Source organism: Hippoglossus stenolepis, chromosome 8 (assembly GCF_022539355.2).
Source record: "Hippoglossus stenolepis isolate QCI-W04-F060 chromosome 8, HSTE1.2, whole genome shotgun sequence".
In the NCBI taxonomy this organism is placed as follows: Eukaryota; Metazoa; Chordata; class Actinopteri; order Pleuronectiformes; family Pleuronectidae; genus Hippoglossus; species Hippoglossus stenolepis.
In genome coordinates, this window is record NC_061490.1 from 17,215,837 (window position 1) to 17,240,788 (window position 24,952).

Genomic DNA, 24,952 nt, shown 5'->3' on the forward strand with positions numbered 1-24,952 from the left:
TCCATTCAATAACTTAAAAGGTTGAATTTTACCTTGAACAAAGCTGTCAAATTATAGTTTTATGCAGGAAGTGTTCATTGCAACGTTTAATAAGTTGATCTGTTTTTCTCATGTCACAGGTTCCTCATTCCACAATAAACTGTTGATGCAAAACTTGACGTCTCACTTCTTGTCTCATTTTACAACTGCTCAGTTTCTTGTGCTTGGTTGCGCATCTTGTATTTTAACCATTGTTTTGTAGTCACTTCCAATTGGTAAGTATGATGAAAATTATTTTATTATAGATATTAGTAATTAGATTTAATTTAGTTTCAGGTTGCCTTGTGAGAACTGGCTTGAGACATGAAAATGAACCTATTTTGCCTGTTGGTTAATAAACACAGCCCGTCAACCAAAAAGACAACAAATACAGATACAATTACTCAAACCACATTATTTTGCCCTTTATTAGATTTTTTTCAAAAGATATTATGTACACAATATTTACAAAATGGCAGTTTGTCATATTAGATCTGTAGAGGCAAGGGGAAGTGAGGGACGGGTGGGTGGGTGTTTGCAGATAAACCTTCAGTTGTTAGTGAGCTGCAACATAAACTATCCAAGCATTGCAGAAGCAATACAATACTTACTAGTGAGAGTGACTTTAGTTGCACCTGGCAAACAGTCACAAACAAACTCAACAACATTTAGGGAAAAGAGGAGGATGAGAATAGAACCAATAGTGTTTAGTTTTGGAAGAGGAGAGGGAGGAGGAAAGCATGCAGGGAGACGGAGTGAGAGAAAGTGAGAACAGAGACGAGATCAACTTAACTGAAGTTAAAAAAGGGAAATGGGAGAAAATGAACAGAGCTGAGGTGGAGAGAGACATGGGAGTTCTTCCAGAGTGACATATCAAGGAAGAGGTTACAGACTGATGGGAGATATACAGCAAAACAAGGGAGCAAAAAATACTGAAAACATGACTCAGGCATCGGAGGAGGGGGGGGAAAACATCCAAATTAAATGAGTGTATTGTTAGTTATCTGGGGTGAATTTTCTATTAAAAAGAACTAATAATAAAGTGAACTTCCTGGTCTGTTTCAACCTGAGACATCACAAGTACACACTTTAACCCTGTGTAAAAAGTGCACATTTACACAAGCCTAAGGAAACGAACAATCACAGTCAACACGCTCATCACATGTGAAGCTACTGAAAGGGGAATATTAGCATAGAAGCACACACCAGCACTTTTCAAAATAGAAACTTTGCCTAAATACCAGAGAAAGGTTTTTTTTTAAAATGTAGGAAAACGATTTGTTCTGTATGTGCAGACACATTCAAGAATATGAGGGAAAAACTCTCTGAAATAAACAACTGATTCACGTAAATCTGTTCAAGCTAACACAAGCCTAATGATTCCTGGCAATAAATTAATTAGGTGAAAGGAAAAAAAAACTAAATAGCGAAACATCAGACTGAAGAAAAAAAAAAAAAGAAAATAGAAAAATAAACTACAAATGTGTCTGGACAAACAGAAAGGTACATTATGACTTCCATCAAAACAGTCTAAAACTAAACAGGCGTCTCATAGGTCAGACAAACATGTTGACATATCTGGACTAAGCAGAAAAATCACATCTGCAGCAGATCAACATTTTCATTACATTTCATTGTGCGAGGCTCCCATAAATCAGCTGTACAGCTTCAACTTGAGTGCGTCAAAACCAGACTTGGATTTTGCTCACAATTCTCTCTCTCTCTCCGGCTGGCGTCTGGAGGAGGTTCGCCCACTTTTCTGTGCTCCTGCAATGCAGCAGTGCTGTGAGCTGGAGAACGAGACGTCTGGTGGTGTGTGAAAGAGGTTTGGGGAGTGAGGGGGGGGGACAGTAAAGACGACAGAGGTCAGGTAGATGAAGGGGAGGAAGAAAGAAAACATGTTGAGATCATTGTCATTGCACAACACTTTGACAAACATCCAGGTTTAAACAATCACGTTGCCAACTTGATGGAAAATCTATGCTACTTAACAAGAAGCGATACAAGTGGCCATGTGGGACTCTTTTGTCTGAAGGACAAGTTTAAAACGTCTTCTCATGAAAGGATCATAACATCTGGCCAAAATTTGGTTTAAGATATTTCACAGGAAAACACTACCACTGACATTTGTCAACCACTGTACTGATGTTAAAGACACTGCACACAATCCAATTCAGACCCATCTGCATTTAACTTTACATATTCACATAGTTTTGAGAAACTCGGGGGAAAAAAAAAACCTTCACACTTACCCATGTGTGAAAAAAAAAAACCCAATGCATTAACTGAAAGGAAATCATTATCATACAATATTTACATAAGACATTTTTTTACAGAAAGCCTGCATCCAACTTGTGCTCTGGTCAGTTCAACCAAAGACTTTTACCACGTCAATCTTTCTTGCATGGTTATTAATACTGTAAAAGACCACAACTCAATAATGAGGAACTGTATCAATTTGTGTTTTCAATTTCAGGCGAGTATTAAACGAGAGAATATTGTATAAAGTATCAGGAAACGTCAGTGTGAAATGTTCAACTGGTTAAATTTCCTGACATTTATGAGCGGTCTAAGAATTTTCACTGAAATAACATACACCATTTCCTGATCAAAAATCTATCTGCGCTCCCTCACGTCACATACCTGAAGAAGAAAATGTGCCGAATCAGAGAGATGGAAGTCTGCTACGATTTCACTGCCACGTCAAGGAAACTGGTCTGTACCAGAAAAACTACAGATTTTAACTTCAAGAAATATTTCATATTGGGAAAAAGGCTGCACCTTCATCTCCCAGTTTAAAAAGAATGTGTTTTGATTTCAATTACTTGATCATGACATTGAAACAGTCTGGGATCTTCCTTCAATCTTTTCTTCAGTCCGACATTTTCTTATGAAAGACGAGTGTTTTTTCTTTAGTCAGGAGAATAATTAATATTGCTGTTCCAAAAGATTTACACAAGACTAAAAAAAAACAAAACACAGAAGAGATGTTGTCGTCATCCACCGCCTTCCAGAGAAGTCCCTTTTTTCTTACCAGCCATGCGAATACCAACAGCAGATGTAGCATACAAACCACTCGTCGTTATTCCTTTGAGAAGCAGCAGCACGTTTCACCTCCAAGCGCCCTTAGCTGGTGAAGTTAAGGTGACGTCACAGATGCACTTTGCTGTGTTGACCAGGGTGTGCTGGATTCCAGGTGCTGACAGGAACTTCTACCTGAGGATGACGGAAACAGGTTTTCCTTTCTGCCTCAAGCTGCTTAGATCCTTGAGATGGCGTTTAGCTTCCAGGATGTGGAGGAGCGATGACACAACCTGGATGAAGAACACTGGCCTGTATCCTTTATCATACAGAGTCAATGCTCAACAGGTTGAGACTTCTTCCCAATGCTGGAATACCAATTCATAACTGACTAAGCGGTTTAAAAGTTCTGAACACAACCAGGTGACTTTAGACTTCAGTCCGTCGTTTTGAAATAGCATGTGTTGGGGAGAAGGAACGGGATGAACCGCCTGGTGCAGATCATACATGGAGGAAATGGGAAGCAGGGCAGGACATACAAACCACCACTTCTTCTTGCAGACAAACTGCATCTTCTCACCTGGTCGTCTCACAGTCTCTGAGGGGATAATGTGAAGTTGACGACGAGTTCAACGATCGGCTTGACTTCAATCAAGAGAGCGCCGGATAAGTGACTTGAAGAAGAGCTGTGCATTTCCCTTTTTGATTGACATGGCTTGAATCTTCAGGCCTTGGAGCTGTTGACTTGAGGAAGGAAAAGACATAACAGAACACTGTTAGCTTTGACACCTGATGGTCGTAAAGGAACCATGAGGGGGTGTCCCTCTAAGTGCTGAGACTACATGACTTTTCCAAATCTGAACTGTTGATTCACTTTTCTGGCATCACAACTATTGTGTTAAGTTGGGAATTAGGCTAACTGGCAATAGTTGAGTGTGCAAATATTCTCCCTCATGTTTGAAACTGTTCTTATCGGAGTGTCAGATAATTAACCCTGTATCCTGAAATCTCATTCTCTCAGCAGCGTGTTCGAATGTTTCCTTCTCAATGGGGCTGGTAAAGGTGTTAATCTGAATCTTATCTGAACTGACTAAGGTGCCTAAAGTGCAGTGCAGTGAATATGTAAGTATCCATGAGGGTCTCCCCACATTCTGCTACTCCCCCCACCCACTCAGGAGGCAGCCAAAGCTGTGGTGCTGGTTTTACAGTCTATCTTTAGGGGGTCATAGGGGGTGAAGGTGACACCTAGCCCAGTAAGAAAGGTCACACAGGAGTCTAAACAAGTGAAGCCCAGACTGGACTGCACATATTCGACTGGCAAGTCAGGCCTGAACCTGCAGACATAGAAACACAGAAAAACAAGGTCAGCGCATGTTATGAGGTGCTACAATGTGCGAATACATGAGTCTGCAGCAGGACTTACGTTTTGAATAAGGCCCGAAGAGCAACCATTCTTTCCCTCTCTACAAACTTGTCAATGAGATATGAAGCCATTCGTGGTGCTTCCAGGTAAAGCTTAAAGAAACGGCGAAAGTTTCCTAATGCCCAGGCAGCTCGGAGTGCAAGAGCATGAGCCACACACTTATCTGCCTGCAATGCCGGGGTCAAGTACACCAACTCAGTGGTCAGATCTGGAGGGAAATGAAAGGTCAGCGTTAAAATGTGGTGAAATAATGTACAAACGGTGATAACACGTGTGATGTGAAATAGTGACTCAAAAGACAATGTGGGCCTACCGCCAGAGTTTTTGGTGAAGATGTAATACAGCAACCTATATGCTGTAAACTCTCCTATGTTCTCGGAGGGATGGTCCTTGTACAAAGCCTTCAGCTGGGTCTGGCACTGATTGAACTCTTCATGGTCTCCCTAAAGACGAGAAATATTCAGAGTATGAAAATCCAGTTACTTTTAGCTATGCAGCTCTGCCAGAGGTGAAGAGACTCACCTTTTCGAGAGCAATACGTGCATGACACTCGTACACTTCCACTGTGAAGTCTGTTCTAACTCCCTGGACCTGGATAGTGATGATAAAGGGAAGAATAATAAAGTAAATACAAGAAAAACCCAGCCAGATAAAAGTTAACATTTAAAAAGGTCAAAGATTGAAAGACAAATGAAAGTAACCAACCGTGAGGTCTTGTCGTATGGACTTCATCTGCTCACAGGCGTAAGTGTAGTCCTGGTTGTTTTTCCAGTCGAGCTTCACAACCTGCAGAGATTTTTTCAGCACCTGAGTGGAAAATAAACGTTATATATCAAAGTCTGGATCTTTATGGTCCGTGATGTACAAGCTTAGAAATATCCACACATAGTAACAAGGTTTCGTCCCCTTACTCCTCCCCTTTTCTCTGAATAATATGAAGAAAAAAAACAGACTTCTATTTAGAAATAATGACAACTTACATGCACAGGGCGCACAGTGGCAGGGTCAGGGGCACAAGTGAGCCTCAGGTAGTGCTTTGTGATGTCCTGACATGTTCCCACAATGGGACAGTCCTCCCAGCTGAGGCCCTCCTGTGTACCATTAGGCAGGTCTACTGTATTGACAGAGAGAACCAAGGGCTCTAAACGGAGCTGCTTGTGGAAACGAGCGGCTCTGCTCTGTTTCTTGGCTTCCCTGTTGGGGTCATGGAAATCCAGACCGGCACTTCCTCCTTTCCTCTTCTTTCCACCGGTTTCTTCCATGTTTCTGGGAGAAGAGGTAAAAGGTTATTCACGGGGCTGTCCCCATGGCACAGGGTAGAAAAAACTAAATAAACATTTTATCATCATATCATAAGAACCAGACACCTCACATTTGAGGAACACATTTGTCTTTTTGATGTTAAGTCTCATGTGTACTGTCCATTTTTGTTTCCAGGCTAGATATTATGCATTAATGTGCAGAGATGATCCTGTTTGTGTTCATTTTATTTTTTATGGTGTTTTGTTAGAAAATATTTTTTCCTCCAGTATAGCCTTCTTCAAAAAAGATCAATGAAAGCTAGGTGTTTAATAAGATGGTTCAACATGATTTATATATGAACATATCTAGAAATTTACCGTCTTCCTCTATTGGATTTTCCTCCTCTTCCTCTTCCTCTCTCTCCACCCCCTCGGCCTCTATCCCTGTCATTACCACGACCACGGGCTCCTTTCTGACCTCGTCTTGAAAGTTGAGGACGAAGGTCACTGGAGATGCTGCTGTCTGACTGTGAGCCAGAATCACTGAAAGCACAGAGAAACGAAACATTTAGAAAATAACTACGCTTGGTGTCTCCAGTTATCAAGAAAAAAAGTTGAGAAGCAGTGTGTTACCTTCTCCTGTGCCTTTGGTTGCCGCGGTCCCTGTGTCGGCCATGAGAGGGGGATGGAGAGCGGGAGGAGGAACGGGAGGAACTAGAGGATGGACTCCTTTGAGAAAATATATTCCTGTAGTGGCCCAGTCTGTGTCCTCCGGCCCTGCCTCTCAAAGACGCAGCCACTGTACTTCCACCACGGCCATTTGTGCCATCTGAGGACCTCAGAGATGAGACAGCTTCCCAACGAGACTGCTTGGCCCTTAGTCTAAAACACAAACAAAGATCTACATTTGAATGCGTATTCAACCTGCAGGCAACATAATCAACAAGTCACAGAAATCCAAAAATGATCAGAGCATTCAATCAAATTGAAGTTGGTTAAAGTTTGAACAAGAATTCACCTCAGTACTAAACTAACCAGATCAAAATATTTCAAATTAATATTTGTGGCTGTACTATGACTTGCGAGACAATTAACATACACAAAAAAAAAGCACTAAACCACAACAAAACTCACTCTGGCAGTGGCTCACGATTCCAGTCAATGGTGTAAGCAGAGCCGTCCTTTAACCGGTCCTGCAGGACTTCCTTCAGCACTTTCTCTGTGCGATCTTTGTCTTCCTCTGTCTCACATGCTGTAAAACAGCGCTGCACATATTCCTTCATGGCTTGGGGCCAGTCCTGGGGCCTGGAGTAAGGAATTTAAAGTAAACATATTATATATATATATATATATATATATATTATAACAATCAAAAAAGACCAAGTCAAAACCTAGCTTATTGCTGGACATGGAAACAGTTTGAAAGTTAACTCGTTCATTTAATTGCATTATATTTCAATTCAACTTATTGTTAGCTGTGTTCAGCCCTATATGTTTGCACATCAGTTCACCTAAATATTGCACAGACTTTGAACCAGGAAGCTGGCCGGGTAAAGTCTGTTTATTGTCCAGTTCAACTGATTTGGTTATTTGCATTCTCACGCACTCCATATGGTAGTACCTTAACTGTTTCGGTTAAGAGTGCCTGTCTGAAAGTAGCTTTTTTTGTCTGCCCCACAAGTTCTCACCGTGTCTGAGCACCTCCAGATGCAGCGTTGACAGAACCTGGGGAGGACGGAGCTGGATTTAATCCTGAGGGCTGCTCGCCTGGAGGGAAAGCCTGATTGGACGTTGGAGAACACTGTACCTGATAGGGCCTCTTGGGAATATTGAACTTCACACTACCTGCCCCAGGTGCCTCTGAGAAAACAAATGTAAAATAAAAATATGAAAAAATAAATACTATCATAGTATTTTGTATAACATAAACTGACATTTGGATGAAATCCCACTAAGTAATCATTTCTGCCTTCCATCTGAAATCTCCCTCTCAAACCTGCACTGACAATACTGATTTAACACACCTTTTAAATATATCTGAAACAAGCAAATAATTACTGCCCTCAGATGACAATTGTGGATACATAATAGAAACTAGGGCTACGTTGTAGCACTAACGGACCCGAGCACACGCATTTTGAAGCCTGTTGCGGTTAGTGGAGAGAGCGATCAATGACCAAGCGCACGTCTCCGCGTTGCATGCGTTTTGCGCACTGCGGCAAGGATAAACGCTTCACTTCCTGCGTCCGTCACGCGATGTTGATCCTTGCCTGCTAATTGCTCATTACAGTCCACGCTATCAATTGCACATCACACTGTGAAAATTTTATGTAAATCGAATGATAGTTGTAAAACAAAGCTTAATTCCTGTTGCCAGTAAGTGGCGCCATCACTATTATTAGGTACAGACTAATAGATCTGTTGTAGTAGGGGCTCTGATGTAGCGTGAGCAATTTTGTGTCAATTGGACAATGTTACAACAACTTAATTATCACACTGATCAGTAGGTGGCGCTATGACCCTGCACTAATATTAATATATGGAGCTGTTTAGGTCAGGATTGATTATAGGTCAGCATGTGGGGGCTGGTTGGATAATGCAGAGTGGATTCACAAAGTACTTCCTGTTTCATGGTGAATCAGTAGGCGGCGCTATGACACTGAGGAAATATTGACACATAGAGATGTTCAGGCTTGGACTCTGATCATGAGACAGAAGTTTGGTGGTGATAGGACAATGCACAGTTGAGTTATGACAACATCGTCTCCTTTGGCGAAGGATGATCCTTCGCCGCACCGCAATGTTGACACGGTTTGAGGAAATGTCACAATTCTGACCATGATCCAATGACTTGACTGAGCTCTTTTGAGCTGTATATTGTAAAGCAGCCAGGAGCAGTTCATCAAAGTATAAAACATGTCACTTCCTGTAGCCAGCAGGTGGCGCTGTGATTTTAAGTCATGATTTCTGTGTAGATGTCATCAGGCTGGGACTCTTGTCTTACATGTCTAGTTTGGACTCGATTGGACCACATATGTCCAAGATACAGAATCTCATGTTTTGATGGCGTGTAATCAAACTTTGATGCCACGCCACGGTCACACTGTGTGATGAAATCATATACCAAGTTAGTTTATATCTCCATCTTGTTGAAATGACATTCCAAGAAGTTGAAGTTGATCTGATGAAAGCCCTACGACAAGTTCGTCAAAGTAAAAATGTGGAAAATGGCCACTAAAGTCAAAATGGCGGGCTTTCTGTTTGGTCTAGCATATCTATCCAAGATACTTATTTGTTTGTTATGAAAAAACCTAGCGGCTGCGTTCCAGGTGGCGCTGTTGAGCCATTTTGCCACGCCCATTTCAAATTACTCCAGAATACGCACATTTTCATTTCAATAGGGCCTCCCACCATCGGTGCTCAGGCCCTAATTAAGCGTGAACCGCATTAGAGAAATAAAACTCAAACAAAACGTGCGAAAACAAGTAAACAAAAGAGTAAATCTTACGTTTCATGCGATGCCACAGTTGTTGTCCTTGTGTTTGGTTTTTGTTGGCCTCTCCTCTGCCCAATCCTGGTACATACTGGCCTGGCTGCTGAGAGTTACTCTGAGAGGACTGATAGGTGCTCTGGGGCTGGAAGCCCTGGCCATAGTTAGGCCGTCCCTGGGAATGATTATAGTGTTGGATTTGGTTGGGGTCACCAGGTGGGTATGGCATGGAGTTATTGGCACTGTAAGCATTTTGTGATGGAGGGGGGGGATACTGGGAGTTGGGAGAGGAAGGAATGGGTGGGGTTGGAGGGGGAGGGGGTTTCTCTGAGGTGGTTGGGCTCTGGGGGGGTTGGGGAGTAGCAGGGGGAGGGGGTTGTGGTTGAGAGGGGTAGCTGGGGGACTGGTCTTCCATTCCAGGCACTGGAGGAGGCTATAATAAAAAAAGGAAAAAAAAGAAAAGGAACAACAAAGCATTTAAAATGCGTTACAGAGACCCAGGAGGGATAAAGTCACTTTGATTTACACCAAACAAACAATTTCAACAAATTTCATATTACAAAATGATCACATCTGAAGCCGTTACACAGGTTCACTGAGCATATTCATACACTCAATCTCTCATAGTTTAACTATGCAACCATGACATTTTATGTCTGATTTTATGTTGTACTGGTGAGCCGAAGGCAATTTTTCACCCTTCATTCATTCATTCAGGTCCATGATCAGACATAGGATGTCATTATTGTGTCCACAAATTAATACAAATTTGAAATATTTTTGATTCATTAAGAAAATTCTTGCAACGTACCTGGCCATTGGCTAGAGGAGTTCCTGGGTAAGGCCCTGGGGGTACACCATACTGATTTGGTGGATATGCAGCTCCATACTGGAAATTCAGGGGAAAAAAAGCCACAGTCATTTTTGTCACATTCATTTTGTAACTGTTAAACCACATCCCACTCCCACAGCTTTTGATATCACACAGACATACAAGCCTTGTGTAGCCAAGAGTTTTGAGTTCAGTACAGGCCCTGGAGATTGTATTAAAAGTCATTGAGATAACATTTTGATAAGAACAAAACTCCTTCCTTTACTTACTGGACCCATGGGGTAGTAATAGTTATAGGGGTATGTGTATCCAGGGTAGTGCTGCTGTGATTGTTGGTACCACGGATAGTATTGCTGCTGCTGCTGCTGCTGCGGCTGCTGCTGCGGGTGCTGCTGCTGCTGCTGCGGCGGCGGCAGCGCCATGGGAACCGAGTCAGTCACTGCTGGCTGGAACTGACCGGCCTGAAATAACACACGTGCAGAAATAGCCTTGGTCAGACGACTCAGAGGAAATGACAATTCCGGAAGAACGTAAAAAAAAAAACACAATTATGAATCAAATTACCAAAGCATTTGTGAACATGTTAGATAAATCATGTTTATAGTAATTTCCCAAACTTTACACACCTATAAACAAACACCCTTTAGCCATTTGGCTTATTAAATCTGTATAACAACACATTTTGTTATACAGAATAGTGGTTGGTGAAAGAGTACAGCATAGATATAAGAAAAAAGAAAACAATCCATGGGCATCTACTGTTGATGTAACTGTGTGTTAAGCTGCACTCTTGATGTTGACAGCATGTAAATGTGCTTGTTCACACACAGATGAAGTTTAATGTAGTCAGGAAGCATACATGCATTCACTGTAAATAAACTGGTCACCTTCAAACAGGGTTGATCAGATTACTTTGATTTCCCCATTCGTATTTTCACACATTATGTTGTAATCAGATCACCTAAATGGGATTTCAATGTAAGGTGTAACTAAAATAGAAACGCAAAGAGATTAAAACACACCTCTGCTGTGGTCCGGTTGGCTTGTGTTGTCTTTGCAGTGCTCTGACTCTTGGTAATGGATGCTAGTGCTTGTCTTGCTTTCTCCCACTCTGGGTTTTCGTGAACCTGGCCATCATCAGGACCAGCATAAGACCTGTCACCCACACAACAACAATTGAAGGTGTTTTAGAATCTAAACCAACAGCACAAATCCATCAAATTGTATTTGTACAGCTGCTTGCCCCATCATACACTCTGGTCATAAGGAGGGCAAATAAGGTGACTAAAACCATCAAGCAGTGGACCAGGGACACAATTTCAACATTACACCCTCTTAGCCCCCTCCAACAACCCTATTGAGCAAGTGGACACTGTTTAATCATACATGTCACAATCTTCCCCAACAATCCCTGGATTAGGACTCAAGGAAATCATCACCAGGTAGAAAAGAGTCTTCTTTACTGGCTCCGAAATGGGAAAAAAAGGAGTTTAACAAAGAGGTAAACGGTGCCATCAATTCTGCCAAGCGAAAGCACCATCTTTGACTGCCAACTGCATTGTCTTCCAACACAGAGGAGATTCTCAGAAGATGTCAGCATATATATATTATATCATAATGTCTATGAGCAGCAGACATGGAGTAGCAAATAGGATTCTTCTCGACCCAGGACATGCTCTCTTTTCAGCGTCTGAATGGCTCCCCTCAGGACACAGGGTTCGCTGACCTGCCTGCAGGACCCAGAAAAGGGCCACCTTTTTCCCCAGGGCTGTTCGTGCGTGCGTGTGTATATATATATATTCATATGCTAAAATAGTTATTCATCTGCTGCTACCGATCCTATAAATATATTCTTCATCATCAGTATTCACCTTCACTGTTCATTATCTGTAAATACATGTATCTGCTGCACATATATTTAGTCATACGTGTCTGTATTATTCATCTGCTGCTACCTGGACCTGTAGATATATTCTCATTCACTTTAACTGTACATAATCCATGTGTGTATTACTTACCCCAAACCACTCCGATCACTTTAATCATTCAGTGTTTATCTACGTTCTTACGATCAGTTTTCACAGCTGTTATCATGTTCACTGTCCTTTTACATTCATATACACTACTCTTACTTTATCATTTTAGTATTCTGCACTGATTGTTAACTGTCCGTGGACCGTTGACATGCTGCATGTGCCTTAGAATTGCCCTCTGGGAACAAATAAAGTTGTTATGAATTTAAACGGGTGTAACTTTCGATGTTTGAAGGATTGAGATCAGAGCACCGACCCTTATTATAGACTATATAACTACAATACAGACACGTTAACACTAAACTTGACGGTGGTTGCCACCCGCCAATAAACTAAACGAAGAATAGAGAAGTTAGCTTCCTGTGAGTTAGCCCTACGGCCTGTGTAGCTAGGTATGCTAACACTTTTACACACCCTGAGCTCAGCTAATTACCATCTATTCAAGATTACATGAGGTGTCACCTTCTACCACACCGTGTGTTGACTGTCATACAAGTCCAGAGTATGTCGTTATCTACCCTACGACTTGCTACGAGGCTAGAGAAAGCGACCTACCAGTTACTCGCTGGTGTTGATTGTGTCTTGTTGGCCGCCATTTCGCCACAGATTCAGCGTTACGAAGCTAACGCTAGCACTGTGCGGGCTAGCGACCGAGCTAACGACGCTAGCTCCTCTGCTACAGTTGATGGTAAACAAGATGAAGTCCGACACGACTGTCAACCGTCCGGTGACAATCAACTCAGCCAGACAACCGCGAACAACGCCACCTACAAACCAAACTCTTATAGACTTTAAATGCAGAATAAAATAAGAAATAGCAGTTAACATTAACACTTGTGCTTCGCTGGATCCTCGTCTCCGTCTGAGCAGGTTGTGCGGGACACAAAATGGCTGATATAGCCCAGAGTACGTCATAAAATTGCATACTGTCTTTGTATCAGAGGCAGAACACCAGCCCGCCTCCGGAATTCTCCACCAATCAAAATCACAGTCTTAGGTTCGCTCAGATTTCTATTCGGCTAGAAGCCTGTCAATCATTTCTGCGACCTTTCCGACTTTATTCTCGCATCACAGTTAAAATGAAAATAGAGTTTACTTTACTCCAAAGACCAATAATGTCTATATACAAATAGGTGTGTAAAGCATAAATCCTATATAGCATCAAGTTTGATTTATTTTTAGTTTATTATTATTATTATATCATAACCCTTTATTAGGTAAATTTGCTGTGTTCATTCAGCAAAGGGGTCATTAAAAAACATATTCAGTGAAATTAATAAATTAGTAAAGATACAATCTAAACAGTAAAATATAAACAAAATGGATTTGGTCTTCAACCCATCAAGAATCATAGATCAGGGACATAACATGCATTATGGTGACCTGCATACATGTTCTCTCTACCTTCCTGTGCAGCACACACAGGTGCAGGATGTATCAGTCGGTGTGTGTGTGTTACACAGAAGGGAGTCATTTCCTGTCAGTGAGTTTCTCCCACACTGGACCCCCCCCCCACCCCCACCCCACCCCACCCCACACACACACACACACACATACACACACACACACACACACATAATTTGGAGGTCTCTATGGAGTGCGTCTCTGTGGAGTGCAAATAATACCCCCCCTGCTATTTGTAATGAAAAGCAAGCATCAACATGTCTTATTAAGGATATGTAAGGATATATTCCTCTGGGGGGACATTCTGGTACCAAATTAAACAAAAGACTTAGACGTTTCATTGTTTTTTCCCTCTGGAAATTAACTGTCTTTCAACTATTACTGCTTCTTAATACTGACATAGGCCTACAGTATACCTCTTGAATTGAGGACTTAATGCCTTCATCTCAAATTTACATAACATTTTCTTTATAATATCTCACTTTAGTGGGCACAGTCCTATCAGATTTCAAGAGAAAAGCTTTCAAATTAATCTATTATTGGTACTTTCCAGTTAATTTCTCTTTGTGAATGAAATCCTGTGCCAGCTGACTGAATGATTTGTTCCCATTGTTGTGTTGTTGGCTACATCATCACACAAATATGTTCAGCATTTGTGACAAGATCGCACAAACAATGACTCACAACCTAGCACCATTGTCTGAATACCTGGGGTCTGGTAATGCTCCTAGGTCTTTACCCCCATGGGAGGAAGCTGGATAATATGTAATCCTGAAAAGCCTCTCATGCTCCACTGCTGTTAAAAGCAAAGTCAGTTTCTCTCCATGTCGTTTGTCAGAAAGATCCTGATTAACTGGTTGTTCGAGTGAATGGCTGTGAGTCAATCATGCACCAGACAGACACCCTTCAAAAGTATTCTTTCATCATTTAAGCGGTACAAAGAGGATTGGCTTCACTGAATACATTCCGTAATTGATCCGTCATAATATCTCAGTTTGCAATTGAAATTGTTTGGTACACAGGTGTGACATTAAACTTAAACACAGCCTGAATAGAGTCTGTAACATGTGACTCAGCCCAGTGATGCTACCGCTAACATACGTTTTTGTCTTGGAATGCAGGAATTTAAGCGATTTGGGGAGACTTAAATTCAGATTTTTAAAGAATAAAGAGAAAGTTCTGGGCCAATTAATTTAGGGTTTATATAGTTTTTCACATTCTTTAGGCTAGTTTCCATGTGTCAATTGTTGAATTGAAAAGATCAAAACCAACAATGTATTCTCTCAAACTAACAGGAATTGTCTAGTAAAGCCTGACACCCCATTGAAAACAAAACACTGTAGCTCATTGTGACTCAACTCTGACTGTACACTCGCTCACCAAACCCAATGTGGATTAATGCTGTGCTGAACATAGTCCTCAACTAATGCACTGTTACGTCCTGATGGAGTAAGGTTTGGAAGAAAATAAATGTCTTTTTTTCATTAAAATATGTTTTAAATGTTTTTACAAGTTTTTTGTTTTCAGGAGGACTAAATAAACCTGTGGCTGGTTCACAATGATAAAAAATATAGAATATATCTGACCTCTTCATTTAAACACAACTAAAAAATATAACTGCGTAAATAAACCGGATAGAAAGAAAGAAAGAAAGAAAGAAAGAAAGAAAGAAAGAAAGTTATTGCCTACTTTAACTAAAAAATGTATAGTTAATTTAAAAGAAAACATAAAAAGTTAGTTGATAAAAGTAAGAGTTTGATACTTTTTAATTAGATACTTGGATAAACGAATTTACATAAACTTCAAGTAATTTTTTTGTTGCTTATTTAATTACCTCTGGTCCATATAACAATACAACTTAGAATAAAAACACAGAAAGAAAGAAAGAAAGAAAGAAAGAAAGAAAGAAAGAAAGAAAGAAAGAAAATAAAAAACTGAAATAGCTGATACACTTGTTGACAGTGAGAGGACTTTAACTCATGATTTTTTCAACATAAGTTATAGCCTTCTTTAACTCGCTAATTTTAAATTCACGTTTAAATTTTACAAAAACATTAAAAGTTAAGTTGACATCAGTTACAGTTTGATACTTTTCCACTGGATACCTAAACTTATTTACTTAAACGTATTATGTTCCTTAATAATGGCCACAATTGTAACAGCAGTAAATAGAAACGATAAATAAAAGAGCAGGTCGCTGGTTTATATTTGACCAATGTACGTGTGTGTGCGTGTGTGCGCGTGTGGAGGACTTTGATCCAGCTGCGCTCCCCCAATAACGTGGCGTCACTTCCTCGCCCTGCGCCCATCCCTGTGGAAGAAAGAGAAAAAAGTCCCACAGACACACGAACGACGGCGAGAAAAAGCGCGAGGGAAACGAGTGAGAGGGCAGATCCAGCGCCGAGCCCCATGAAAAGACAGTTTGTCCAGTGAGGAGGACGAAGAGAGGAACACACAGCTTCGAGTAAGTTTGACACACTTTCACTTGTTTTCATGACGAATCACTCTGATCGATTGATAGAGTTTTACAGTGATCACCCGAACGATCCCGTCAGTGCTTTGCCAGGAGGTGTTCACCTCGCATGCTCTTCTTATAAGTTCTGGTTTTAATGTGTAACTATGACGTAAAGTGTCATTGACTTAAGTTATCAGTGGAAAGTCTTGAGGGTTTGGAGTTAGGCCTGCGAGCCCCCTCCCCTCCCAGATTTAACTTACTCACACACATGCAAAGTTTGAGGAATAGTGTCTTGAATGTACATACTGGTTTGCAATGTGGCCTATAATTCTATTAAAGAAAGGAAAATGTCATTAAAGTGTCTTAACTTCTAGGAAATCATTAAATATATTGAGTAATAGTGGCTGCCACCTACTGTCATAAATATTCATTAAAACAATGTGGCAGCAGGAGTAGCTTTGCCATGCTGCTGACATGTACATTTAAATCCCCCCTCACATAAGCACAGCCCAGCAGTGTGATTAAACACCAAGTTCCTCCTATAGAATGTTACAGTCTTGTTTTTGTCCACAAACACGCCTCAGGGAAGAGAAAAGTATGTGCTAGCGTTGCATGTGAGCGCTTCAAGTACAAGTCTCAGCATGGCCGTCACAGCCACACCAGTGCCAAAACGCTCATTGCCGTCCCACAAGGTTGCACAACGTGGTGAAGCTCTTCACGCTGACTTGTCTTATCAGGACCAGGATGCATCATGGCTCAAGCGCTCACTTGTTTCTGCCCGTTTTTAATGTGTTATCTCACTGGCTCAGACGCCTTCATTCCCTCTGTGCTATGTGAAATAAATGATCATTCACCCCCACTGTTTTTGCTCTCGCCTTCACCCCTTTTACAGCTATGCCGCTTCACAAGTCAACCCGGGCCCCTCGCCTGGACCCCACCATGATCTCAGCGCCACTGGGCGACTTCCGCCACACCATGCACATCGGTAGGGGAGGTGACGTCTTTGGGGACACCTCGTTCCTGTCCACCCTTGGCCCGAGTCGAACCAACTCCGAGCCGGGGAGTCCAGGGGGGGGACCAGCTGCTGATCCAGAGGTGGCAGTGGACCACAGTGATCTTCACACAGATGCTCCAGGAGGCCCACAGAACAATGAGCTCCAGCACTCTGAGTCAGTGTCTTCGTTCGACCTGGACCTGGATCTGGGCCCGTCTATGCTGGGAGACGTATTAGGAGTGATGGATGGATTGGGGCTCGACTCCAATGAGGAGGACGTGTTCAGTCTCAGAAGCGGCATGTCCTCGGTGGAAACCAAGCCGGGAAAAGGGGCCACGGAGATGTCTGTGAATTTGCAGAATGAGCTGAATGGGAAGAACTTGGTCGGGTTGGATGGAAACCAGGTGGGAGACAGCAGGATCCCAGATGGGAATGGAATCAAGCCAAAGGGGTTAAAACCAAAAGTGAGATTCAGCGACAAACGGGAGGAGATCATTCGCCAGGCGTCTGAGGAGGAAGAGGGTCAAGGGTTCGACTTCCAGGACGAGATCGAGCCGGTGTGTTTAAGTCCAACGAGGAGCGAAAGCGAGAGGGTCGAGAGCCGAGTAGCAGAAGGGGAAACTGAGTTCATCAATCACAAAGTAGATTTGCCACCTAGTCCTGCCTCATCACATAGCTCGGAGTATGAAGGAGTCATCCCATTGGACAGGAGGAGGGTCGACAGCTGCCACTCAGAGACTGATTCAGAGGAGGAAGAGGAGGAGGAGGAGGAGGGGGAGGCAGGAAGAGGCTACACATTTGAAGACGAGTTTGATGATGAAATCGGTCTATAGGGGAAACGTATGGTTTTTCCATGAAAACAAATCTTTGCTGTTGAGTAAATCATGGACACTGTACTTTCCTTTAACTCAGCATGTCTGTATCTTTCGAGTGGGAGGCTTAAACAGAATATATCTGAATGCAAACTGGATTTTCGGGGAGACTCAGAGGTTTACGCTTGAGACGATGTTGCTCAACTGGAAAAGACATTTTATGTTTTATCTGGAAGGGTGACAGATTTGCCAAAGACTGCCATATTGATAAGGAAAAATAAGCAAAATTTAATTATTACAGTGAAACGTTTGTAGCACTTTGATTTGTTTCATTCACCTGGAAGCTTTGCTCAGTGGAAAGTTCCGGCTGAACGAATGATGCTTGCATTGTTAAATTGTGTTTTTTTACTATGTCCTGTATTTGCCATCTAATCACACAGGCGTTGTGATTGTGGAGCTTTATGTTATAGTGGAGCTGTACTTATTATTCCACCCTGTGCTATACCAATGTCTTATTACTTATATTGCATGTTTATTATAGTCTCCTCGTCTTCTCTTGTTTATTACATTTGAAAACTTTACAAACAAAAGGTCCCCTTAGGCCCTTAAAGAAAATAAAGTTATCCTGTGTATTCTGAATTACTGTGAATTTATCACATTCCTAATCTGACACTGTTTCTCTACATTAAACCCAACATGTGTTCTGTTATTTTGTTTTAATACTTACCAAAGTTTTCTGGGGCTGGACTGAATTTTTAAATGCTGAGACAATCATGGGATTTAAAGGTCAAATTGTGAATGAGGATCAGTGGTTTATTTTTGTACATGTTTTATTCTTGTATACTGCTTGTTTATTCCCCCCCTCCCCCTTCTTTCAGATTTATTTCATGATGCTGTAAAAGGGAGAGATTGTTGTGTTTCTGTTAAAAATGCTGGTTTAAACCGCATAACCTGTGGTTTAATAAGTATTACAGTGAAAACAATAAAACCATTATTGGGATTTAAAATCATCACCAGACTTGGCTGTGACTTTTATTTTGGAAATGCCCTCAGAGCAAAACCAAAGCATAAAGGAAAATTATTATACTCTTGGAAGATTAGACATTTAAAATTCTAGATAATCCTGCAAGCCAATAAAATGTCCATGGAGCTTACCCTACTTTGTTATCAATTCAATGTGTTTTATGGTCATACAATATCATACTTGTTACTTATTATGAAACTGAAACTGTCCAAAAATTTAATTTACTGCTTTCTATTTACAGAGTAGCACATTTGTATGTGCTGCTTTTACTTGACATAAAATGATTGTATCTTCACTCATAATAAAAGAAAACAAACAGAGCAGCTTTAACTTCTTCATTTCAAAATATCAATCAGGTAGAACAAGAGACCTCTGGTTTTGAACATTTTATTTTAAGCCTGCACTTGGAAATGCCTAAAATATCTGTAAAACATACAGACTGAAAGTTCATTGATAAAGATAACACCAGATGGAACTGGCAAATAAATGTCAAAAAGAAAAAATAAATCCTACACAGCTAAGTTATGTACATTAGAAGCTCCATAAAGATGAAACATATGGATTTCCTGCTCATTACACAGTAAATGTGTATTACAAATGTAAAATCCTCCGTTTCTCTCTCACACATGCATACACACTCAGACAGACACACTACACAGATATTGTCCTGAACACGTTGAATCCTGACAGCGCCGTGGAGACCATCACACCAGGTAACTGTGGGTGCCAGTGAATCTCCTTAATCTCCGACTGACCCTGGTGCAGGAACAGCAGTTGAGGGGGTAAGTCCTTCACCCCCTCCACCCTGGCACCGACGTCACACGACTCCACCGACAGATCCCACTGGCTGACGACGTCGTCCGCTGCCGAGGCGGCAAACACACTCGAGTCCACGGGGTTCCACTCCACCGAGGTGACGGGAGCGCTGTGTTGCTTGAAGTTCGCCACGGGTCGTCCACCCTACATGTACAGAACAAGGGTTAATCACAAACATCAGGCAACAAAAACAAGAACACTCGTTTCTAAAATCTGTTTTTATCTGCCATGTTTTTCAAGTAATTAAGTGAGTCTGAACGGAATAATTTGACATTTATTCTTAACTCGTGGAAAAACATCAAAGGATTCCAGTATTAGGACAGAGGTACTAACTGCAATAGTCACACACTGTTGTGTCACAGGTAAAAGAATGGAACGATTATTTAGGTGGGGCTGCCAAACTGCAGGTGTGACATCTAATGGTACAAGATCCCAGGCCCTTAACACTGCTTTCTGTGTACCAACAATAGTATCACTATTGTGGTGACGCACACTTAGATCACAGTAAAATCCTCATCATACAAACCAGTCATCACCCATTGATGTGACAGTCTGGACGATCTTGCATGTGTTGAATCATTTTATCATCAGACTAGATTTAGATGAGTTGTTGGTTTTTACCTTAAACTGTCGCAGATCCCAGACTTTCAGAAGGCCGTCGTCCCCTCCTGACAGCAGGAATGGTTCACTCCTGTTCCAGCTGATCACGTTGATGTCTGATGAGTGAGCTGCATTGGCCGAGAGCATTGAATTGGGCGGTGAGCGGATGTCCCAGACACGAATCGACTGATCCACCGAACAAGATGCAAAAACCTGAGGCAAAAGAGCGAGAACAAATTTTGAGATATGATCTTTGGATTAAATATAAAAAGGACAAACTGTTAAACTCATCTTCTTTATCAAGGGACATATCTGTGTTGTGCTTGTTTCTACTTGTTAAGTGTTTTGAAGGAGTGTGTCTATAAGTAAACACCAATTAGGTTGCACAATGAAAACACAGTGCACACATGCAGTAAGGCAGAAACAACCCTTACAGAGGAGGTTGCACATCCACATACCACAAACTAGTCCAGTCACTTATTAAGTGTAGCAGCTAAGGACACACACAAATAACATACTTTAGACGGATTCTTGGTTACAACACTGACATTGTTGTTTTTAAAGGCAGCATACTTACCTCGGCCAAGGAAGTTACATTTTCACTTTGTTGGTCTGCTATTTAGCAGGATTACGCAAAAACTATTCCAGAGATTACCATGAAACTTGGTGGAAGGATGCGGGATGGGTCAGGACAAAACCATTACATTTTGTGTTTCAATCTATTGCCGGTGTCCACAAACAACACTGAGATTCTGAGTGACAGGTACACAGACTAAACAGGGAAAGGCAAGTTCTCATGTGAGAGAGACAAAATACGGCATCGCATGCCACTTGTGGGTAAGCGCAGAACTGCAGCTGAAACTATGAAGTCTGACTGTGTGGAGGGTAACAACCTTATGGATGATAGCAGGAGCAAACACTTAGCAAACAGCGCTGTAAATAGTGCTGCACGCAGCTATACAACGCAGCCAGAGAGCAAAACACCAAGTTAGAGATCTGTAATGTAATTAGTAATGTTTGGTTGATTATGAAACTGTGACAGGACAAGTTACAATATGGTGGGTGCCACAGTCTAGATAATTGGGAAACAGTGCTTTGAAATGGAGAGATAGGGCAGTAGCCTTGGCGGAGGTGTACGTTCTCAGAGAGCCCTTCTAGTTCATTTCAATCGTTCATTTTGAACTGGTGAACTCAGCTCGACATTGTAAATTCATCCTCTGCATTTGAATGAAAGTGTTCATGAGCAGTGGTGCTACACCTGCTCTGAGGTCAGCACTGTGGTCAAGGGGGAAGTGAGGACAGATAACATACACGTCTAATCTCTACATGCATGTCTAATACTGATCATCATTGAGGTTTTGGTTTTGCGAGAAAAAGAAGAGAAATGTTTCACTCAGTCGTCTTGCAGTGACACATCAGTGCGAACCAGTGTCCCCATCCACCTCGGTCTCACCCGCCACATCACTAATTATACCGTAAACAAAACACAACGTACTGTAGCCTCAGTCGGCGACCACTGCAGATCCTCCACAGACTTGCTGTGGGAGCTGAAAGGTCGTTGGTCAATCTGCCAGGAAGTCCCGCCCTCCTGCGGCTCCCACACATGGATGTTCTTTTTGCAGTCTCCGCTGACGAGACGACCTGTTCGTATAAAACACAGACAGTTAAGAGTCTTGTGGATGGACACACACACACAAACACATCAATGCTGTTACACATTTCTCATGAAGCTGAAATTTTACAGTTGTATAAAACATGACTACGTCTATATGTTTAACAGGGATGCTGATATTTCTGAGTAAAATATTTAATTTCAATTCTTGCAGTTCATGTTTTATTCTTTGTGGTTGTGCACAATTTAATCATGTGTATATAAATTATTGCCAAGGATTTTTCAGAGCACACACATTGTATTTCTCTTCTGAGGAGCTTTTTCTTAACTTTCATATTTACCAGATTGACCCAGTTTTCAATCAGATTTGTTCAAAAGTTGCTTCATGAGCCAAGTAAATCATCTGATGTGGATCTGGAGCCAAGGTTTTTACGATGTTTGTAAATCCGAAATTGAATGATTCCCTGCTCATAACTAGTTAATTTATATGGCGTTTTGCTGCAAAACACCAAACAAGCATAGACGTTGTGAAAAAGACGCAGTGATTTGTTTCGTCTTATACAAAAGTCTCTGATGGTAAAGTGTCAGGGTGAGACAGCTCAGACTGTGAGAGAGGAATCAACAGGTTATATTTAGCACAGACTTTTCTAATGTTACTCACACACGGAAAGTAGACCAAGTGCAGCTGAGGGCATGTTTACACGTTGTGCTCATCGGAGGTTAACGTGGGTATTTTTTCGTCTGCAAATTTCAGTACAGGTTAAAAGACTCACTTACCAGGAACTATGGGCGACCAATCGATCGCAAAGCCTTCAGTCATGTGACCTGCGTAGCTGAAGAGAGCTGTGGCCTCCTTCTGCTGTTTCATGAAAGTTGCCATGGCAGCAGAACTGTGGACGGCCTCCATCTGAGGTTGGAGGTCAAATATTTCTACCTGTCCCTTCTCTGACCAGACAGCAGCCAATGACTGCTCACCGCGCCGGGTCACCTGGAGATGAAGAAGTAAAACATCTGTGATTAGTAAGTGATATATGAAAATAAAGCGTCTGGTACAGAAGGTTTATCTTATTTAAAGGTCAACTTACTCTGACTCTGTTAATTCCTCCATAGTGAGGCATCATGGCCAGTTCCATCTGTGGCTTCTTGTCTTCATCCTCCTCATCTTCATCACTTTCTTCATCACTGCTTTCTTCTCCCTCTTTTTCCTTCTCTTTCTCCGTTCCATGAAGGTTGTACATGCGCATGACGATAAGTCTGCAAGAGAGTACAAGGATGCACTTTAGTGGAAGTTGACAAATTACCCAATACCCTCATTACTTCAAAGTGGTCTTATCTCTAAAATAGTTCGCCACCATAGAAGGTAGAAAACTGATTAGGAGATACGTCTTCAAGGTCGTCTGATATGTTTATTCAAGTCTGGAGTTTTAGCAACAAACTAAATAAAATACAATAACGGAAATTAACCACCTGACTGAACCAACTTCAAGTTTCCATTGAAAGGTTCCCTACTTTTTCCAACACCATGTGACTGATGTTAAAACATAACAGAAACTGTGCCCCCAAAAAAGCTCTACTACTCGCTAGTTAAGTGTTAATGTTATGAAGGACACACTTCCAACACAATCTGCTGTTAAATTGGTCATTTGTACCAACGGCCCCCACCATTACTGATTGGTACTTTCTTACTATAATATGGGATAATATGGGAAAGGGATCTATTGGCAGGAATTGAGTATAAAATAATCCTAGTGATGTTTTCACTACTGTTTGATCATCTCAATTGTACAAATCGCTGTTTCTTCCCCCTAGAATTGACCCTGTTTCCTGTTTGGAAGGGGAGGGTGAGGTGAGGGTTATTCAGCTGCAACATGCAACTTCACCACTAGATGTCTCTAAATTCTACACACTGAACCTCTAACGAAAAACACTATTTAAAAGGATTTTAAAAATATCCTAAAACGAGATTTCCAGATCAATTCAGTTAATAAACAGTAAGAGTCCCAGTGTGTGTGTTTTTTCAATACAGGGACGGAAGATTCAAGCTCAGGACTAAACTAGGCTGTCACTACCCCAAGAGTAAAAAAACAACAACTAATAACACAATTAATGTGTCTCTACTTATTAATGGAGCTGTATATGGCTGCATCTAAAGCTAATTGTCATGATAGATTAACTACGTCAGCGTTGCCTGCACTTAATGTCAGGAAGTTTAATTGTAAACAAAACGTATTTGGAGGCTGTTTGTTGGTTTTTTATGCAAAAGTTGCTGTAAAAAAATAAATCGTACAAATAAAATAAATAAAGTAGAAATACGCATAGGGAAATACTCAAAAGTATGCATGTATAAGTATAGTAAATTGTCTGAAGTACAAGTACCTCAATGGAGTAGATGTGTACTTCCAGTTACACGCCACCAGTGTTGCTCTGATCTGAGTTTAATTACCACCATAGAACCACAGTAAGAGTGTTGTTGATGCACGGGAGGTCCATGTTGTGTGGAGGCGGGTACCGACCTGTTGCTCAGGGCTGTGTCCGCCTGTGTGCCCGCACAGAGCAGCATGGACAGAGGGAACTTGTCCCTGCTCTCTCCGTCTCCATCTCTCAGGACGTCGAAGCTCAGACACGGAGCACCTGAACGCAACACACACACACAGCAAGCTCCATATTTACAAACCCCGATTGTTTCCGTCAACAAAAACACAACTTTGGCAGCGGGACTCACCTGTTTGGCACTCGTGGTACATGCGGTACGCGGAGCGGTCCATCTCCAGCTCCTCTCCGGGCCGCAGCGGCTCGATGCCGGGCACGTACACTTTCTTGTCGGCCTCTCCGGCGGCTCCTTCGTCCTCCATCTCTACCCCTTCATCGTCGTCGCTGCCGGCTTCGTCCATCTCCACCATGTCGGCTGCTTCCTCGGCAAACGTGTCTTCGTCGGGCGCAGACATCTTGGCACAGGGGCGGAGTTTGGTTACTTCCGGTGTGACCACGTGGTTTAAACACCCTGCGCTGTCACTCCTCCTCCCCTGTTGCCTCCCTCCCTCTCTCTCTCTCTCTCTCCCCTCCTCTCCCACTCCCTGTCTCTCCCCCCATTTACGGGAATTCGTCTGGCCCCTTTGGCTCCTGGCCCCTGCTGCCTGGAAAGATCAGACTAACAAATATTTGCATGAGAAGCCTCCA

General features: G+C 41.9%; 3 protein-coding genes across 3 annotated transcripts; 1 reads left to right on the forward strand and 2 right to left on the reverse strand.

Annotated features, from left to right (window-relative positions):
- Positions 1-3,867: 3,867 nt before the first annotated feature.
- leng8 (leukocyte receptor cluster (LRC) member 8) lies at positions 3,868-12,948 on the reverse strand. Its single transcript, XM_035163321.2, has 15 exons — positions 12,614-12,948; positions 11,048-11,180; positions 10,295-10,486; positions 10,005-10,082; positions 9,212-9,626; positions 7,392-7,563; positions 6,838-7,008; positions 6,337-6,585; positions 6,082-6,246; positions 5,443-5,728; positions 5,168-5,269; positions 4,985-5,053; positions 4,776-4,905; positions 4,463-4,670; positions 3,868-4,373 (listed from the first exon to the last, which is right to left on the reverse strand). Exons 1-15 carry the CDS (start codon positions 12,652-12,654, stop codon positions 4,211-4,213), a joined length of 2,574 nt encoding a protein of 857 aa, XP_035019212.1. The 5' UTR covers positions 12,655-12,948; the 3' UTR covers positions 3,868-4,210.
- A 2,802-nt stretch (positions 12,949-15,750) lies between these two features.
- Positions 15,751-18,733, forward strand: cdc42ep5 (CDC42 effector protein (Rho GTPase binding) 5). Its single transcript, XM_035163803.2, has 2 exons — positions 15,751-15,926; positions 16,810-18,733. The coding sequence occupies exon 2, from the start codon at positions 16,812-16,814 to the stop codon at positions 17,742-17,744; it is 933 nt and encodes a 310-aa protein (XP_035019694.1). The 5' UTR covers positions 15,751-15,926; positions 16,810-16,811; the 3' UTR covers positions 17,745-18,733.
- Positions 18,734-19,120: 387 nt separating this feature from the next.
- grwd1 (glutamate-rich WD repeat containing 1) lies at positions 19,121-24,755 on the reverse strand. Its single transcript, XM_035163802.2, has 7 exons — positions 24,498-24,755; positions 24,289-24,406; positions 22,861-23,029; positions 22,553-22,763; positions 21,659-21,804; positions 20,185-20,376; positions 19,121-19,707 (listed from the first exon to the last, which is right to left on the reverse strand). The coding sequence occupies exons 1-7, from the start codon at positions 24,718-24,720 to the stop codon at positions 19,399-19,401; spliced, it is 1,368 nt and encodes a 455-aa protein (XP_035019693.1). The 5' UTR covers positions 24,721-24,755; the 3' UTR covers positions 19,121-19,398.
- Positions 24,756-24,952: the final 197 nt, after the last annotated feature.

Excerpts from the sequence above, each read along its gene's own strand:
- leng8 (XM_035163321.2), bottom strand. The coding sequence starts at position 12,654 with ATGGCGGCCAACAAGACACAATCAACACCAGCGAGTAACTG. Across the intron at positions 10,083-10,294 it reads ATTACTACCCCATGGGTCCA|TATGGAGCTGCATATCCACC; the intron begins GTAAGTAAAGGA and ends CTGAATTTCCAG. Across the intron at positions 9,627-10,004 it reads CTCCTCTAGCCAATGGCCAG|CCTCCTCCAGTGCCTGGAAT; the intron begins GTACGTTGCAAG and ends TTTTTATTATAG.
- cdc42ep5 (XM_035163803.2), top strand. The coding sequence starts at position 16,812 with ATGCCGCTTCACAAGTCAACCCGGGCCCCTCGCCTGGACCCCACCATG.
- grwd1 (XM_035163802.2), bottom strand. The coding sequence starts at position 24,720 with ATGTCTGCGCCCGACGAAGACACGTTTGCCGAGGAAGCAGCCGACATG. Across the intron at positions 24,407-24,497 it reads GTACCACGAGTGCCAAACAG|GTGCTCCGTGTCTGAGCTTC; the intron begins GTGAGTCCCGCT and ends TGTTGCGTTCAG. Across the intron at positions 23,030-24,288 it reads GACACAGCCCTGAGCAACAG|ACTTATCGTCATGCGCATGT; the intron begins GTCGGTACCCGC and ends ACTCTCTTGCAG.